The sequence below is a fragment of the Eucalyptus grandis genome, chromosome 9, assembly GCF_016545825.1.
Source record: "Eucalyptus grandis isolate ANBG69807.140 chromosome 9, ASM1654582v1, whole genome shotgun sequence".
In the NCBI taxonomy this organism is placed as follows: Eukaryota; Viridiplantae; Streptophyta; class Magnoliopsida; order Myrtales; family Myrtaceae; genus Eucalyptus; species Eucalyptus grandis.
In genome coordinates, this window is record NC_052620.1 from 33634155 (window position 1) to 33653888 (window position 19734).

Consider the following 19734-nt stretch of genomic DNA (forward strand, 5'->3'; position numbering starts at 1 on the left):
GCACGATCGAGGAATCCGGCGGACTCGACAGACCGGACGCCGTGGCTGATCTTCGGGAAGCCCCGTTACCGCCACCTGTCCGATCACGCTGCCCGGAGAGCCGATTCCAATAATGGCGGGAGGATTTCCAGTTTGAAAAAACTTCGTGCAACTCCCCTCGTGACTCGTCGCACAGCCGCATCCTCCTCGTTTCATCGAATTCTCACATTTTCTTTTTCTTTTTCCTTTTTCCCTTTTTTTTTAAAAAAAAAAATGGTGGGGGAGGCCGTCGTTTCCTGCGTGCCTTTTACTTCAAAACAGTGCAGACGTCGTCATCGTCATCGTCGTCGTCATCGTCTCCTTCCTCCCTCCTCTCGCCGGCCGTTTCCACCAACACGCCTTCTTCAGATCCGAACAGCCTCGCTTCTCCGCCGCCCGCATTTCCCTCGTTTAGGGTATCGGCAATCGAGCTCGGCTTCCCGGGTTCTGCCGGAAACGAGCGGAAAGTTTCTTCCTTTGAGAGGGTCCTCCCGCAAGCCGGAGCCCCCGCTAAGCCGGCGCTGTCGCCGAACTGCCCACGTGGGCTCCGTGGAAATGCGGATTAGGGTTTTGGGTTCTGCTCCGTTCTTGATTTATTTCGTTCGGAGCTGGTAGATTCGGGGGTACAGACGAGTGTAGGGCTCGCGGAGATTTGATGGCGCAGCCGGAGGCCATACTGGAGTGGCTGCAGAAGGAAATGGGGTACCGGCCGCTGGGCCCCTACTCTGCTTCGAGCAAGTCGCAGGCGCCGTCCGCCGACGCGCTCCGCAAGATCTGCCGCGGCAACATGATCCCCGTGTGGAGCTTCCTGGTCAAGCGCGTGAAATCCGAGAAGACGGTGGAGAATATAAGGAGGAATATTACGGTCCATGGCGGGGGAGATTCGGGCGGCGGCGGGGGGTCCGCGAGTTTGGGGAAGGAGGAGGGTAGAGGTGGGAAAGGCAGGAGGAAGGAGAAGGCGGGCGGGGACAGCTCCGGCAAGGCGGACAGCAGAGAGGCCGCGCTGCAGGAGAGGGAGTTGGCCGCGAAGGAGGTGGACAGGTTGAGGAACATCTTGAGGAGGCAGAGGAAGGATTTGAAGGCGAGGATGCTGGAGGTTTCGAGGGAGGAGGCCGAGAGGAAGAGGATGCTCGACGAGCGAGCGAATTACAGGTTGGAGTTGATTCGGTTTTGTTGGTTTGATTTTGTTAAAGCCTGGTAGCTGCTACTTACGGGTTAGATACTGATGACCAAGTAAGTGTGGGAAATTGAACGTGGCGTGCTGTGGCGTGGCGCATAGTGTCGTCATAACATGTTGAAAGTGTCTATGTCTGTCCGGATCACCAGGATTCCAATGATGCGAATCCAAGAACTCTACCTTTTTCTTAGGTTTCATCCTGGGAGTTCAAGAAGTGCCTATCCTTCTTTCTGTTATGTTTTATCTTCTGCCTTTTATTTTAACAAACCTCTGCATCCCAGTGGTTCTGCTTTAAGAAGTTTGTACATTCATTGATGATTAGGGTCCGTGGTGAAAGATGAGAAAGCCTCTGAATGAGATTGTTTCCTTTAATTAAAATCTAAAAATGCCTAAGGCTCTTGTTCTTTTACCAATTTTTAAGAGTCTTAGCTATTGAATTCTTAACTGCATGGCACATTGCTTCTACTGCAGGCACAAGCAGGTGATGTTAGAATCTTATGACCAACAGTGTGATGAAGCAGCTAGAATATTTGCAGAATATCACAGACGACTTCATTATTATGTCAGTCAAGCAAGGGATGCTCAGAATTCCATTCTTCACCCTTCCTCTGAGCTGGCCAATAGTTATGGTGGAGGCAGTGAAAAAGAAGCTGTTTATTCAACCGTCAAGGGTACAAAATCTGCTGAAGATGTTATCCTTATTGAAACCACTCGAGAAAAAAATGTACGCAAGGCGTGCGAGTCTCTTGCTGCACACATGATTGAGAAAGTGCGCAGCTGTTTTCCAGCTTATGAAGGAGGCGGTATACATACAAACCCTCAACTAGAAGCAGCTAAACTTGGATTTGATTTTGATGGAGAAATACCCGATGAGGTCGCAACTGTAATTTTGTATTGCCTCAAGAGTCCTCCTTTACTGCTTCAGGCGATTACTGCATACACATCGCGGTTGAAAACATTGATTTCCAGAGAGATAGAGAAAATTGATGTCAGAGCTGATGCAGAAATACTGAGGTACGATAATTTTTTCCCAACATTTTCCACTGGCTTCTTTTTGCCTCTCCTTGTTAGTTTACATTTCAATCTACTTGCTTGAAAAGTGGCTGGATTATTTATGCATGTGTTGGTATCTTATATTCTTCACTTAGTTACCTGACTGATATTAGCTTCATTGTGCTCATGAGCTCCTTAATTTCTGAGCAGTTGCTTTTTCAAGTATATGGAACATTTAATAGCGTCAACGAGGAGCTGAAAATGTTGTGTTAGTTTTTGCATAGGCTTTTCTTGAATAGTGGTATATAGCCAGGAAGCGTCTCAGGTTTAAGATTTCGATGTAGGGTAATTTCATGATCTTGTTTAAAAGCTGCATCCTATCAGGACCTTGAAATGGGTGGAAGTTACTTGTCGATGTGTGTTAGTTTGTTCATTGAACGAGCTAATCCTTCAATCAATTTGTCCTGTATTAAATGGCACACGTATGCATCCCATCGCACTAGTTCTTTAAGCAAGCAAAATATTAGTGATTGGTTTCTACTGTTTCATCATTAAGCTCCATCTACTTCTTTTGTGCAGTGTTTGTCAATTGAGCTTCTATTTGCAGATCTTTCAAATATTAATGCTCTTTATTTTTCATAATCAGATACAAGTATGAGAACAACAGAGTAATGGACGTTTCTTCTCCCGATGCCAATTCACCTCTAAACTATCAATTCTATGGCAATGGAAAGATAGGAGTTGATGTGTCTTCTAGAGGAACCCAAAATCAGCTTCTTGAAAGACAGGTTATTTTCTCTTCCAGAAATTACCTTCGTTTATATTCTTGTAGACTTCTGGTTTGAATTTATCTTTATGAGACAAGTTTTTTTCTTACTAAACTAGGACACTTATAATGCCAGTTAGTTGTTCTTGTGCTGAACTTTCATCATCTTCATCATATAATAGTTGAAGTGATAAAAAGCAGATGAATGACTCCTGTCTCCTGTCCTCTTCCTCCTCTATATTGTGAGCAATACATGGCAGGCTAACCGATTCGACTGCTTAATTTAGACAGATATCTTTGGCAATAGATTTGGAATGTAAATTTTCTTGGTCAATTGTCCAATGTGAAAGTACATCTATACATGGAATTAAGATTTCACTTCTTTCTGTGAGATTATGAAGAAGAAAAACATTGCTTAGTTCATCAAATCAGTATCACATTTTATCTATTCATCCTAGTAAAATAGATAGTGCCTTTGCTGCAGGTTTCATGGTTGCGGATGTGTCACTTGCAGTTGTTTATGTGCAATTAAAGATTTCTTTTTAGTTGCATGTATTTGTACTTTGACTTGTAAAAGAAAGCATCTTAACTAGTATTTTCCTTTGTATATAACTCATCTGAGTTGGCACGTTCTTTTAACAACTCCAGTCTTAGTTCTAAATCTCTTGAAGCCTAAAATCTTCTGCAACTATTACATCGTAGTGTCATAACATTTTCTTCTGGACTTGTGGGGAACAAATCAATATGTCCATGTTGCATCTTTGCAAAGTCTTTTAATGTAATTCTTGTGGTGGGTGACTTCAGATACTTAAAGAGTAAGGAATTACATGGCTAAGTGAAATCCAATTCCAATTGACTATAGTCCTCACAAGTTCTGTTGTGTGATTATGACATGATGCCTGTTATTGTCCGCAGAAAGCACATGTTCAGCAGTTTTTGGCTACTGAAGATGCACTTAACAAATCTGCGGAGGCCAGAGATTCTTGTCAAAGGCTTATAAAAGTTCTGCATGGAAGTAGTGATGTGGTTTCTGCAAAAACAGTTGGTACTGGGGTAAAATCACAGAATGTTGGCAGCCTTCGGCAGTTGGAGGTGAGCTCTTTTTATGATAGCTTTGCAGTTCTTTTTTGTTATTTATTTATTATTATTTTTTTTTTTGGGGGGGAGGGGGAGGGGGTGTGTTGGACTAAGGAAATGGAGATGATGGGATGAATGAATGTAGAGTAAGTAGATAGTGAATATATGAGGAGAATATGATATATTTTTTGAACATAGTCATGGTAGCTCATGCTCCTGGATATCACTCCTCTCACGTCTTTTGTCAATAAATCATGTCCATATGATTCATGAAGTACCTTCACCTTCAAAATTCCTTATGTACTCGTCTAGAAAAATTCAAAGTTTATTATGTGCATTTGGTTTTCAGGTTTTATATTACAGCACTAGTTTTTATTTTTTATTTTTTTTGGTAATTATATTACAGCACGAGATAAATTGCATTTTCTTTTTTATTTTCCATTAATGTAGTTGGAAGTTTGGGCCAAGGAAAGGGAAGCTGCTGGATTGAGGGCAAGCTGGAACACTTTGATGTCTGAAATCCAACGACTAAATAAATTATGTGCCGAGCGAAAAGAAGCTGAAGATTCACTGAAGAAAAAATGGAAAAAGATTGAAGAGTTTGATGCCCGTAGATCAGAACTTGAAACCATATATACAGCTTTACTCAAGGCTAATATGGTAAATTCTCAGTGCCATTTTTTCTTTTTGTCATTTGAGAATGTGTTCAATTTCAGAAGGAATAGTTGTCAAGAGGGTTTAGCTAAAAGCCGGTGACTTTTTGAGATGCTTAGGGGAAAGCCACTTAATCTGAATATTGGTACTATTTGCTTATTTTTTACTTTCTTTATTTACTTGTTAATTTTTTTTTTTTTGGGGAAGGGTGTCGGCAAGGTAGGTTATTTATCTAAGTATCTTTGTCTTTACACAAGAAATGCTTTGCCAGGCTAACTACATTCTGACCTCTGCAATGTTCCCCCACTGTTGACAACAAGAATGGCTTTTGAATCGTATTGAGGGCTATAGGTAGTGTGGACCTATTATTTCATCACTTGATTCTGGACTGGTTTAGTTACTTTGGTGGAGTCTGATTCTCTGGTTGAATTTAATTCATTCTGGGCTGCATAAGTGCGAATGTTATTGCTTTTTTAGGGGACCATAAAGTTCTTGTTCATTTGGAAAATATTGTAGGATGCCATAGCCTGTTGGAATCAGCAGCCATTAGTTGCCAGGGAATATGCAGCAAGCACTATAATCCCGGCATGCACGGTTGTGATAGACATCTCAAACAGTGCAAAAGATCTACTCGATAAAGAAGTTTCTGCCTTCTGCAGAAGTCCGGATAACAGCCTCTACATGCTCCCATCAACCCCCCAGGTATTTATGACTTCCCAACTTAATTAGCGAGAGCTTTAGTCACAAAGTCCTCTTTCGCTATTATGAAGTTGTTTTCAGTTGCGTCCATGATTATGAAGGAAATTTTTATCATTGACCCTATAGCTAGGTGCTAATTTTTCTTGTCAGTAATGTTGGTGACTTGGTGTTCAAGTACTCTGTCTACCATTTACAAAAGAGCTGTTATTCTGATAGGTGGGTTACAACCATGGCATTACTCACGTCTAAGTTAGTTAATTTTGCATGTGGGTGATATTCATAACTTGTGACCCACCAATCAAAAGGGTGGCTGGAGGAAGTTTTCTCGAATCAGAGTTTGAGGAAAATCTATCCGTTTACAAAATCCAACTGGTTTGTTGTGGCTATTAGTTGTTTTTCTCTTTATCCTATTTCATAACCAGATTGGATATAGTTTAGGGGACTTGAAACAAATGCTGATTTCAGATATGCTGCGTCAGAAGTGCAATACCTAAAATTTGTTAGGTCAGGTAGTTTTGGTGATATGTAGAGAGTACTTGCTTATATGGCTTGCTGCTACAAAGGATATTTTTTGTGAGAATGAAAAAGCTGCTTATCCATTCAGATTTTGGTGTAGAGATTGGTAATACTCTCTTATTGCAAGTGCTTCAGGAATTGCTATGGTTGTGTTAGTGACTTTTGCTCTCTCTCTCTTTTTTTTTTCTTTCAAAATATAATGAGGCATGCCTTTTGCTCTGTTTCGTAAGAAATGCTTTGGTAGCTTGGTCCACCAGATGATTTTATTGTTGGCATCGTTCGTAAAAAAACTTTTTCTCCCTTTCAATGAGCTATTCTGTGGCAAAGCTTTTTTTTCTCTGCCATCTTTCGTAACATGTGATTTGAAGGAAACATGTTTTTGAAATGGTTTACAAGACATTGGGGAAGAGTATATGAGAAAATTAAACAACAGAAAGGTTCAGTGTGATTTCCTCCATGAGGCTTCTAAGGGCTTAGGACTTCTGTTTTTGAACTTGTCTTGGTATTGCCTTATTGACTTAATCTGCAAAATCTTTCTCACTGGTTTTGTATTTTATGTATGATGAAGGGCCTTATTATTTATTTTTCTATTTGATAATTATTGATACAAAAATGCTGTATGGCATTGCATAAATTAGCTACATATTCAATGCTTCACTATTTTGTCATTTTTGTAAATGGTCACTTTTGATGCTTTAATGCCCAAATGGGGTAGCAGCAAATATTATGATTGCATTGTGACACTTGATCAAGAGAGAGAGGTTTAGAGTCCTTGTGATTGCTTTACAATATTATGATTGCATTGTGACACTTGATCAAGAGAGAGAGATTAAGAGTCCTTGTGTTGTAGTTGTAATAACTCAACATGTGCCTCTCTTTCCATTGTAGTTTATATTTGAATATTACTTTCATGATTTATGTTAGGCACTCCTGGAGTCTATGGGTTCTAGTGGATCCACAGGACCAGAAGCTGTTGCTGCTGCTGAAAAAAATGCTGCTTTATTGACTGCAAGAGCTGGAGCCAGGGATCCGTCAGCTGTGCCATCCATATGCCGTGTTTCTGCTGCTCTCCAATATCCGGCTGGTGAGTTAAATGGATCTTTATGGAGAAAGTTTCTGGAAAAGGGTGGGGCATGCATCTTCTTGTCAGTCAAAGCACTACAAATGACACCCTAGCCATGATATTGGGCCGTGCACTAGTTGAAATTGAATACTAGTTGAAATTGAATTTTTTGTGATGGTCGTGCTTTTATGTGTCAGGTTGCATGTGCCATTGCACTGTTTTAAACTAGATCCTTCTCTGGCTTGGATTTAAGAGCTTTTGGTGACTTGTTATTGTAGGATGTGGTGTATTTGAATTATATGGGGTGTCAAAAAAGCCCATGCTGGCCTGACCTAACTTGGCCTGGCTGAAAATTTGGGGTATTTTGGGGCTGGGCCTTAGTCTTCTTCGGGCAGGGATTTTTAGATATTGGTATTAATAAGGTTGGGGTCGGGTCGAGCCAGTGCGGGCTCTTTTGACATCCCTATAGAGTAGCTTTGAATAAATTTCCGATTTTGTCCCTTTAATGAAACCATTTTATGATATTCCGACCCGGCTCGGCCTGGCCCGGCCCGGCCCATTCTTTTATGTTATATGATATTCGGGTTTTGGGCGGGTTAGGTTGGGTCAATCACGCCCCCTAAAGGGTTTCGGGTTGGGTATCATGAAAACCAGGCCTGACCCGACCCCTTGACACCCCTAATGCCAATGTCTGATTAACTGCTCAGATTAGAGCTATGCTTTTAAAACACAACAGAATCAGTCTCTGTTCTATGGCCTTCCGGAGTTTCATGAGGGTTTTGATGATTGCAGCAGTGCTAGCCTTTGTGGATAATTCATGTCTCTTAAATTATTTGTTCATATATGTAGGTATGGAGGGGTCAGATGCTGCTTTAGCGTCAGTGCTAGAGTCCTTGGACTTCTGTTTAAAACTTCGTGGTTCTGAGGCTAGTGTGTTGGAGGACTTGGCAAAAGCCATCAATTTGGTGCATGTCCGGCAGGATCTCGTGGAAAGCAGTCATACATTGCTAAACCACGCATACCGTGCTCTGCAAGAATATGAAAGGTGTACTTCTCTTATGTTTGAGGCTACTTTTAGGCTATTTGCATCTTGTTATACTGTTCATCGAACGTTGCTGGAAGCCTGTCCACACGTACTTTTTTCAGCATTCTAGTCAATTTTTGAATCCATTTTGAGGCCAGACCATATATGTGAATGTTAGCTACATGGCAATCAGATTTAATTTACTTTTCAGGAAGAGAAAAAAACTCATCAGTTATGGTATATCTGCTGGAATGGTGGACTGCAAACTTGAAAATGTACTTTGTGCATTTAAAAAAAAAAAAATAATTTTGATACCATTGAGCAGCAAGTAAAAAAAAAATGCATCCTTCACTGTCATGAAGTTTTTTCAAGCCACTGAATCAAAATTTTCAACCTTTTCAAGTGCTTTGCATGTTTTTCATCTTTTTGACCCTGAGATTTGCACAATTTAGCCTTTCATATGTACTTGTTCTCACAAAATCTTTATGTTTTAGAGTATAACAGCTAAGATTGCACCTTTCAGGGCTACTAGCTACTGTTTGAATTTGGCTGCCGAACAAGAGAAAATTGTCATGGATAAGTGGTTGCCTGAGCTTAAGACTGCAGTTTCAAATGCTCATAATTGCTTTGAGGAGTGCAGATATGTTGCGGGATTGGTGAGTACCATGAATGACTAACAAATTGTTGGAATCACCCATTTTTTTCCATCAAGAATCACATGATGTTTGAGTACAGGGTGTAGGGCTTAGCTAATATCAGAATGTACAGGCATTTGGTTCTCTTTTCAAAAAAGGTCTACATGATGTCAACTGTTGGCTGGAGATTTTATCTTCATAGCTGCAGACTAGTACATATATGCTTATACTTTGCTTTGTTTGTTTGTTTGATTTTTTTTTTTTTTTTTTTTTTGCTGAACAAGATATTGCTTATATTATAGCTTTGGTAGAAGTGACATTTAACTTCTGTGTTCCTGTCGCGGTAAAGTAACTTGTAGAATTTATGGCTGGAGTGAATGAAATGAACCGATTCACATGTTCTGCTAGACTTATTTTGGTCATGCCTGACTCTTGGTTTTGACATTGGCAGCTTGATGAATGGTGGGAGCAGCCTGCAGCAACTGTTGTTGACTGGGTTACGGTTGATGGACAGAATGTTACCACTTGGCATAACCATGTCAAACAGCTTCTTGCTTTTTACGATAAGGAACTCTTGTGAGCTGAGCTTAAGGAACCTCTGAGGTCAATTGAAATGATAAGGAACTCTTGTGAGCTGAGCTCAAGGAACCTCTGAGGACAATCTTCAATTGCCTGGTTCTGGAACTAGTTCCTAGATCAACTTGCTAATGGTTCATATGACATGGAAGTCACAGGATAATTACGTCGGACCAGAAGCAGTTTGCATTATTGCGGTATTCACTGCTTACACCTCCTGGCTACTTTTGACAATTTGAGGGGGAAAATTTTGCACTCTCTGATGAGGGTATTCATCGGCACTGATCCTCCGCCTACGTTGTTGGATTTTGTACAGTGTGATTGCGTTGCTTCTGAAAAAGCATTTTCTGTATAATATGTTTGTTATAGCTTTGACTCTGGTGGTTCACTATGCCACTTCTTTGGCTGAGAATGGGGATTGATGCCACCTGAGTCATTTCAAGTTGCTTGCAGCAACTTCTGATTGTAATTTTGTATCGTTTGAGAAGGGTATCACATGAGAAATACATGACGTGTCGATAGTTACCAAACAAGATTTGCATTATTGTCATTGTTGAATGTCATTTTTTAAGAGTGGATAGAATTCCTTTATCGAGCAAAGTATGAATCGGTAGTGAATAGCACCTCATGAAATAAGAACCCAAATCAGAGCACAATCAAAGGGAATTCCTTCAGGACCACCTTCAAGAGAGCCTTTTGTGCGGGAAAAGTGCTAAAAAAGTCCTAAACCTTTTATATTTGTGTCAACTTAGGCACAAGGTTTAGGACTAAATTGGCATAAATGTAAAATGTTTATGACTTTTTTTAGCACTTTTCCCCTTTCCATGCCAATGAATAATCTTATCGCCGAGAAATGATGAGACTCTTACGGTTTGATGAAATTGATCAGGTCTCTTCGAGAGACCCAGAGATCCAACTTCGTCCACAAAAACATGTTTCCATCTGGCGGTCGAAACATGAAATGGCTCACTGCACCGCATAGGTACTCGATAATTTTGCATCGGAGGTTTGAAAACCAGGCTTCAAGCCCGAGACCTCAGGTATCTTGATCTCATTCGCTTTAACCCTCTACTAAACTCTGGAGTCGGATATTCGAGAAAAAGCGTACGGAAGAAGTTAGAGCTTACCTTTGTAACTTTTAATCAAGCCAGTGTCCATAGTATCGAACCAGACATATCGTTTCCAACCAAAAGCGACGTTTAAACTGTTAGCCCACGAAATCCGAGAAGAGCCCGATGTTTCAGGCCCCTAAAACCCACCCGTGAAGCATTGAACTTCGATTTCTTGGAACCCCGTGAAGACAACGATGTTCAGAAGAACCAGACAAAAGAGGCAATCTTGGTTTTTCGAAAACAAAGATTCGGGAAAAAAGAGAGGCGGTCTTAGCGGAATAAAACGTTTTAAACCTGGCTTAGCAAATCGATTAATAAGCTTGTTTTGGTGGTAATATGCAGATGACAGAGTACCTGTCCGATATAACCACGCTCGACCTCACGAATAGTCACCTTATCGACGTGTTTCCGCCGGTTCAGTAAAAATTGGAATAACAAAGCAACCTTTCCCTATGGATGATGAAGACAACAGTGCTCCACAACGTTACATGTGGACTAAAATAATTCTGAGACTTTCAGTTCCAACACATGGTGGTCATCCTCTAGACTCCACATGGAGCTGTTTCTCTCTTTTCCTTCTTCTTCTTTAAAATTAGAATGGAGACGACTTCAATATCTGACAAAAGGAGAGAATCTGGCGGTGGCTACTTTACATTTCTCGTGACTCAAATGGGTCCCGACCGTATTCTTTATTGGCATTTTCGCATCAGCAAAGGAACAAAAAGTGACAGCATGTGTGAGCCAACAATGACCCCTAAGCACGCAAGAGTTCTCCTCTATCTACCCTTTTTGACATCCCAAAATCACCTCTCCCTCCTTTTGTTTCCTTTAATTACCGTGTCCGGATCGAGTCCTCGATGTAATTTTCACGCCTCGGTTCACCTCCTAAGTCCGGTCAATCGAACCCGGGTGCCTTGTTGTGCCCTTTTTTCTTATACAATCTTTTCGAATGATTAATTACAGCTTGTTTTCACATGGATACATTAAACCGGCTACAGAACATCGATAAGGTCGGTTCGTGTGTGCCTTGGATTCAGACACCAGAAAGAGACACAAGAAGCAAACTTATCTCTTGGTAAACCCAATCTAACACAGAACTAGAGATTGCTAGGAGGTCTATATAAAAAGCCAAAGAAGAATGTCATGAGAGCAAAGAGAAGCATATCAGAATGCCAATGCCTTGGTTTCTGATAACTCTCGTGTTGCTCAGTTTGAGAATATCAGATGTTTCGGAGGCTGTCCATGAAGAGAAGGTTCCATCTGCACTAGTCGTGGGCACTGTTTTCTGTGACACATGCTTCAAGCAAGAGTTCTCGAGGACCAGTCACTTCATTTCAGGTCCAATTTACTCATCCCCAAACATTAAGAGATGGTGATATCTTGAGATTTCGTTCTTTCTGTTGCCTTGACTCTATGTGCTATAGCTCCGACTTGTGTCTAAAAACAGAATTCCACCTACATGTGTGTGTTCAGGTGCATATGTTTCGATAGAATGCGGAAACTCGAGCTCGAGCCTGAGCTTCCGACAAGAAGCGAGGACGAATAGGCATGGCAAATTCAAGGTCCTTTTACCAGCTTCGATGGGTAAAGATGCGGAGGGAATCGAGGGTTGCGCGGTGAAGCTGATCAAGAGCGGCGACCCAGGCTGCCGCGCAGTGTCCTTAGGCATTTCGTCATCGCTTCGTCTCAAGTCGAAGAGGCATGGACTCCACGTATTCTCGGCAGGGCTTCTTGCCTTCAAGCCCCTGAAACAACCGAGCAGGTGCACGGACGGTGCCGCTCCAGGAGATCTCAAGTTTGGTTCCAAGAAAAGCTTGATGCCCTCGAAAGTTTTCCTCCCGCCAATCCCGGGGCTAACGCCGCCATCATTTCCTATCCCATTTTTTTCACCACCGCCATTAATACCTCTGCCACCGATCCCAGGGTTCACACCGCCACCGTCGCCATTGATTCCTTTGCCACCGATCCCATTTTTCACCCCGCCGCCGCCGCCGTCATTCCCCTTCCCTATCCCTCCACTGCCGCCATTCTTACCAATACCAGGATTTACTCCCTCGCCGCCTCCGCCACCATCATTCCCTTTTCCTCCATTGCCACCGTTCCCGCCACTGCCACCAATTCCTTTCCCACCACTACCAGGATTCACTCCGCCGCCGCCACCACCTTCTCCTCCCCCACCGACCTTCCATATTCCCCCTCTCCCTCCACTATTCCCATTCCCTCCGCCTGCCAGTTCCCCTGGTAAACCCCCAGCTTCAACTCTTCCAGAGAAGACTTCTCCTTGATTAAACTGCAATAAGTCCATACATACAAAAAATAGGAAGAAATATTTTCTACTGCTTTTTCCATGCTCCTTTAGAAGTTTCGTGCTAATTATTGCACCTCCTCTGGTATGTGTGTGCAGATCTGTAGCGTGTAGTCTGTCAGTAGTATTGTAAAATAAGAATGTGCTGTCCTATTGTGCAATTTCAGTTCAGCAATTCACTCAGGATTGGAAGGTTTTCGGGTCAGAATCACATTAATAAGTCGAAGCAACTTCATTATTAGATGCTACGACTAAGATCAATGACATGTAGGGTTTGTTTTCTCTGTGGTGATATAATATATCGCCGCTCATAATGGTGATAGCTAGGAAAGTACAGTGACTGTGGAAGTTGGGATCCTCGTATCCCATAAATTAAATAACCGGATTTGTAGGTTTTGCCCTATGTGAGCTGCCTCTTCGTGTGTAACTCGCAAGTCACATCCAGACAACAAGAAAGAGTAAAAAAGGCAAGAACCGTCTTTGGTCGACTTTAAATCTATCACAAGATCATCGGGAGCTCTGTATACTATATAGGACACAAGAAGAGAGTGCTCTGAGATGAACTGAGAGTCAGGTCCCAATGACAATGCTCTTGATGTCTCTGATAACATTGCTCCTGCTCGCTCTCGGGCTACATTGCGGTTCCGGGGCCACCCATGAGGACAATTTCCCACCCTTTGTCACTTTCCCGCCGATCCCGGGGTTCCTGATCCCGTCCTTTTTCCCTTTTTCTGTCCGTGCATTACCGCCAAGCCCGCCACTGCCGCCTCTCAAGCCGTCACCACCTGGATGTACTCCAAGGTCACCATCGATCCCTTTCCGCCCCCTCCATTGTCACCGCCATCGATTCCTTCATCACCACCACCGGATTTACTCCACCGCCACCTCCATTCCCTTCCCCCGCATCCCCATCGCCATTACCGCCAAGCCCGCCACTGCCGCCTCTCAAGCCGTCACCACTTGGATGTACTCCAAGGTCACCATCGATCCCTTTCCCGGCCCCTCCATTGTCACCGCCGTCGATTTCTTCATCACCACCACCCGGATTTACTCCACTGCCACCTCCATTCCCTTCCCCCGCATGCCCATCGCCATTACCGCCAAGCCCGCCACTGCCGCCTCTCAAGCCGTCACCACCTGGATGTACTCCAAGGTCACCATCGATCCCTTTCCCGGCCCCTCCATTGTCACCGCCGTCGATTCCTCCATCACCACCACCCGGATTTACTCCACCGCCACCTCCATTCCCTTCCCCCGCATCCCCATCGCCATTTCTCCTGCCGCCGTCGCCATCTCCCTCGCCCCCATCCCCAGCTCCGACTCCGACTCCACCATCCTTCCCTTCTCCTCCTCTCTCTCCAGCTCCATTTGCATCATCTCCTTTCTGCTCTAATGCCCGTCCTCCTTCAACTCCTCCAAAGATGTCCCCTTGATCAAAACATAATACTATACTTTCACATAGGTAACAAATCTCCTAGTATTTCCACCACCTTTTTCTTTTCAAATAAAAGTCTCTCCTAATTACCGTACTTCCATTGAATTTGTGGGGGTGTAGGACATTACATCACTGTGTTCTGTAATTTGTCCTTGAGACGGTAGAATTCCATCTGTTTTATGTAATGTTGCAGAGGAATAACTGGGCTATGGTTAGAGGTTTCGGTTCAGAATGTAGTAACAGTCGCAAGCGATTGCGTGGTGCTGTCTGTAAATTCGGTTTGATGTGAACTGTGACAATGTTGTGTTTTACGTGATATCCCTTAGTCTCAAACCCATAAGATATAGCTTGCCTTTTGATTGTATTAGAGATCTGGATTTAATGTGGCATATGAAAGCCCTGATATTGCGTAGGGGTGATCGGTTCTCACCTTGGAACTTGGAGCCCATACAGTTACAGTTGGTTCCCCATTTGTGGAATCAAGAACCGACCCTATTGACCTTAGAAGCGGCTTGGACTGGCCTGGCTACTTTAGAGCCAATCCTAAGGTCAACTAGGGAACTGACCATCGAGTATCAAATGCCCTCCAATTGGCTCCAACTTTTTGTTTTTCTTAGTCGCACAAATTAAAAGAAGCATCTTATGAATCTCTTGCTCGGTCGGCAGTTGAAATGATACATATTCATTTTATAAGGCCGCACAACCAAGCCACCCAGTTAAGGCATTCGCATCAAGAGCAAATCTTGCATAACTCGAGCCACACGCCTGCACAATTGACTCATCATCTGGCAAGTTAGAACTTCACAAGCAACCCAGATCCCAGCGTTAACGAACAATAACCTGTTGCCTACACTACAAGGGCTCCTCTAACTTCTGACAAAATGAATGACAATCTGTCGCCGGCATGTTAAGCAGTTCTTTCTCATTCCATTTTTTTTTTTTGGCTGATTTCTTACGTGAAGTCGTTGAGCATAGCGGAAAGGACATGCCAACATTTTGGGTCTTCATGACGTGCCGTCTCAGAACCGAATGAACTAAGTACCGCCAATATGCACATGTCGGAGGATTTCGCCTCCTGTTAATTGACAACAAGTCTTCTCTCGGTCACAGAAAGAGGAACATATGCTTGGTTCTGACTACTCAACGTCCAATGCACTAGATTATGCAGTTCACTGCCCAGTCTCAGCACTAAATTTCAGGGTGAGCATGGTCCGGGTGGTCTGTTTCCAGGGTTAGAAATGGGAACCAAACGGAAAAGACAGACTTTAGAAAAACTAGAACTGGGAATTGAACGGAACTACCATAGAATTGGCTCAAGCCGTTTTCCAGGTTGAATATTGTCCGTGGCTCACCCTAGATTGAGCAGCCCCATTTAAGAACTCATGTGAACTTGTTTGCACTCCGTGAAGTGGAATCGATCCCGTGCCGCGCATCTTTTAACGCACGTAAGTTAAATCTTTAAGACTAGCCAGTCCCATGGAGTTAATAAACATAGTTTTTACCCACATATGCTTCCATGCGGGGAAAATTTTCTTTCCCTTGTCACGCGATAATCAACTCTTCCGGAGAAGATTCCTTCTTGATTTAGACTGTAATGAGTCCATACATACAAAAAATTGATTGTAAGTTTCGTCCTAATCACTGCATCTCCTCTGGATGTGTGCGCAAATTTGTGGCGTGTAAGTTGTCGATTAGATTGTAAAAAACAAAGGTGGATCTTTCTGTTCTGCAACTTCAATTCAGCAATTAGTAGCAGTTGGAAGGTTTTCTGGTCGGAATTACATCAAGAAGCAGAAGCAACTTCATCATTGGATGTGAAGACTCACGTGTAGATGTTTGTTTTTTTCTTATCTTGGTAAGATATATCGCTGCTTAGGATTAGTAATATTCTCTATTTGTTTATTTGCGGTGCAGTTGTGGATTATTGTAATTGCATCCGGGTCGATTTGTTTCGGCGATGTTATATTCATTGAAACCTTCTGGGACCCCAACTCACATTTGTAAAGGGCAAACTTTTTCTCGATGGTTTACAAGAGCACGCCAACCCCTTATGCAAAAACCATTAGCCACCGATGCAGAATTTGGTCTGGTTTAAAAGGTTTCATTTGTTTCACGGAAATTGAATGATCTGAAAAATAGAAAATATTTATATCCAGACATTGTTAAGTACAATGAGCACTGCTGAACTCTACCTCATCCATCCCCAATTGACCCTTTATTTTCCATCCGTTTTGACGTCGGTCCGATGGTGTAGCAAATCAGCTTTCTCATACTAGACTAAAGATTCGTGCCCCCTCTCGATTCCGCTCGGAGGAGGCTGGGCCATCTGCATCGGGACTGGACAATGCACCTGGGAATATACTTCCTCGCGACATGACTTGGCCACGAGAGATTGCGTCGAGTATAAATGGAAGCCAAGACCATCTATCAATGTTAAGGAAACGATGAGCTCAAAGGAGCACTTTAATCAACCGGCTTTGGAGGTTTTGCCTTGGCGAGCTTGCTGTTCAGGTATATACCTCAGAAGTCACATCCAGACAACAAGAAAGAGCCAAAAAGGCCGACACTTTGTTTGGCTTCTGATCTAACACAAGGTCAACTGGAGCTATATGCAGGACACAAGAAGAGAGGGATCTGAGATGAATTGTGAGTCAGTCGCAAGACTGATGCCTTGGTCTCTGGTGACATTGCTCTTGCTGTATTTCGGGCTATTTCGTGCTTCCAGGGCAGCCCACAAGGAGACCCTCCCATCTATACATTGTTAAAACATGTCTTGAGTTTAAGCCCGTGAATGAAATTTCATTCAAGATAAATTAAAGGAAAAATATGAAAGCTGAATATTTGTGGACGTGCACAAGATTTCCTATTTGGCGTTGGAGCTCCAAAGTGAATATTTGGACCATAAGTTGCAGTTTTGATAAGCCGAATAAAAGTCCAGGATTTGTAGATTATGGAAATCAAATTCCATATGTATTGTTCGTTCAAGATTACAGAAAAATAGGAAAGTCCAAGTTGGACTTGTTGACCGAAGTGTCCAAGTTTCCTATTCTGAGTTGAAGTTGGCCATGCCATGCATATTATATCATATATATTTGTTTTTTTTGCCGTAAGAGCATGCGGTTGCCAGAGCATTGTTGATGCAAGCAGAGCAACGTGGTCTTCGGGCTGTGGCGAACGTGAAGATCTCTTGAAGCGGCATTTCTAAACGAGTGCTTGGCGTGGGTTTCTTCGTTGATTTTTCTTTCATGCAATTGCATCCGAGAAGAATTAGTGTTTATAGCCAATTAAATCTTGAGGTAAGATTTGCGTGTAATTCCTTCATGAGATTGAAAGATTATATTTTGAGAAATTTCAGGGCTAAATACCGTGTGTTATTGGGTGAAATTAGGGCTTGGGAAACATCGAGTGAGTGTTTACGTGACTCGAATGTGTAATTTCTTTATATTGCTTGATCTATCGTGAATTCATTATTGCTTTCCATATGGATGTAGGTCTCTACAATTGAACCACGTAAATCTCGTGTTTGATATATTTTTTTCTTCTATCTATTTTATTGTTTGATCACTCGCTTTCGGCAACACAGATTGTGGGTGTTGTTGTTTGCAACCCTTGCTTCAACCAAGGCTTCTCTAGGACCAGCCACTTCGTTTTAGGTCCAAAACTAGCCATCCTAGCACAAACAAAAGAGACGGTCATTGCCAACTTTTCTATGGTCCTCTTGAGTTTTCTGTATCAGTTGCAATTTGCCGTAAAGCAGATTCAACTTGTGTGCAATATACGCAGGTGCGTTTGAAAAGAAATATCAGCAGGTGCAATACACGCAGGTGCAATTTCAACTCTTCCAAAGATGTCCCCTTGACTGACTTATACCATTCACATAGATAACAATTTCTCCTCCTACTTTCTCCATCACCCTTTTCTTATCAAAAACAAAATTCCTCCTGATCACTCTACTTCCTTTGGATTTTTGGGAGTTTGGTAGAATTCCATGTCTTGTGTGTACGTTGCAAAGTAATAATTGGCCTATGGTTAGAGCGGTTTTGTTCAAAATGTACTAAGAACCATGGTCGATTGCGAATAGGGACTATGTTGTGTTTGATGCGATATTCGTGAGTCTCAAACTCATTATACATAGCCCGCCTTTTGATTGGATTAGAGAGCTACACTTAATATGGCATATGAATGCTATGATAAATTTTTTTCTCCTTGTATGAAACATCGAAGGAAAACGGTGAATTACCACAACATTTTGTTTTCTCTATCTGGGGAAAACCACATTTACTAACCGTGTGATTGACTAATCTTAAAGTTTTGACTTGTGTGTTATGAGACATGTGACACGGGATCGATTCCACACCACAAAATGGAAGCAAGTTCATGTAATCTCATAAGTAGGTAACTCATTTTAGGGGTGAGCAGTGATTCTGATTCAAGGTGGGAACGAAACAAGTTCAGTAATCTCATAAGCAAGTAACTCATTTTAGGGGTGAGCAGTGATTCTGATTCAAGGTGGGAACCAATCATAGCGTTGTTGTAAGATTAACCCGTTCAATTATCATTCTTAGATTTTTTGGAATTGGTCCCTTCCGAGGTGGGAACCGACTATAGCTCTGTTCTAAGATTAACCCGTTCAATTATCATTCTTAGATTTTTTGGAATTGGTCCCTTTCGGAGTGGGAACCGACCATAGCTCTGTTCTAAGATTAACCTGTTCAATTCTCATTCTTAGATTTTTGGAATCGGTCCCTTCAGGAGTTTCTTTCTTTTTTCCTTGTACTTCCCACCTTCACAAGTTGAATTACATTTTTCCAATTCCTCAAAACAATACCCAGAATACCAACAGAATTTAGAAATTCTAGATTGAGCGAACACTGGATATCATAGCATAAAAAAATCTTGGAATCCAAGACTCTAAACTCCAATGAGAGCAATATTGGGTGGTCTTGGCCTTTTCTTATTCCAAAAGCTAACTCATAAGGTGCTCTAACACTTACAAACCGACCACTGGCCCCTTTCATAATCGATATGGGACAATCTCCAACAATCTCCCCCTCATACATTAAGTTATGGATTAGAGCCGCAACAACTCATAACTCTTCTATGTGACTGTTAGGTTCATACTTGTTGGCAACTTAAACTCTAATGTTAGTATTGGGTGGTCTTGGACCTTTCTCTCCCCAAAAGCTAACTTAAAGGGTAAGGCTTTTCGTTATACTTATAAACCGACTACTAGCTTATTCCACAATCAATGTGAGGTGAACTCCACCAATCTTCCCCTTATATATCGGGCTCTAGGTTTGAGCCGCAACAACCAGCATCCCTCGAGTGATTATTGGGCCCAGACTTGTGATGACTTGGGTTTTGATACTAGTTTTGATACTAGTTCCAAGCCTCTCTCACTCCAAAAGCTAACTTAAAAGCAAGGCTTTCCCTTAAACTTATAAACTGACTACTAGCTCCTTCCTCCAAAAATCTTTCTCGCAAATATTGGGCCCTAGGTCGGAGTCGTAACAACCTATATATCTTTCGTGTAACCATTGGATCCAGACTTATTAGCAACCCGAATTCTGATACTAGTGTTGGGTGGTCTTGGGCTTCTCTCAATGCAAAAGTTAACTCAAATGGTGAAATTATCCCTCACATTTATAAAATGTTCACAAGCTCCTTCCACAATTGATGTCCCC

General features: G+C 42.3%; 3 protein-coding genes across 3 annotated transcripts; 1 reads left to right on the forward strand and 2 right to left on the reverse strand.

Annotated features, from left to right (window-relative positions):
• The first annotated feature begins 302 nt into the window (after positions 1-302).
• LOC104419448 (AUGMIN subunit 5) lies at positions 303-9774 on the forward strand. Its single transcript, XM_010031114.3, has 10 exons — positions 303-1170; positions 1667-2209; positions 2835-2976; positions 3870-4046; positions 4482-4691; positions 5202-5387; positions 6825-6984; positions 7813-8008; positions 8511-8643; positions 9074-9774. Exons 1-10 carry the CDS (start codon positions 674-676, stop codon positions 9200-9202), a joined length of 2373 nt encoding a protein of 790 aa, XP_010029416.1. The 5' UTR covers positions 303-673; the 3' UTR covers positions 9203-9774.
• A 1947-nt stretch (positions 9775-11721) lies between these two features.
• On the reverse strand, positions 11722-12615 carry LOC108955202 (uncharacterized PE-PGRS family protein PE_PGRS20-like). The gene has a single exon (XM_039302554.1). The coding sequence runs from the start codon at positions 12613-12615 to the stop codon at positions 11722-11724; it is 894 nt and encodes a 297-aa protein (XP_039158488.1).
• An 802-nt stretch (positions 12616-13417) lies between these two features.
• Positions 13418-14499, reverse strand: LOC120288514 (glycine-rich cell wall structural protein 1-like). The gene is made up of 2 exons (XM_039302555.1): positions 14481-14499; positions 13418-14043 (listed from the first exon to the last, which is right to left on the reverse strand). Exons 1-2 carry the CDS (start codon positions 14497-14499, stop codon positions 13418-13420), a joined length of 645 nt encoding a protein of 214 aa, XP_039158489.1.
• Positions 14500-19734: the final 5235 nt, after the last annotated feature.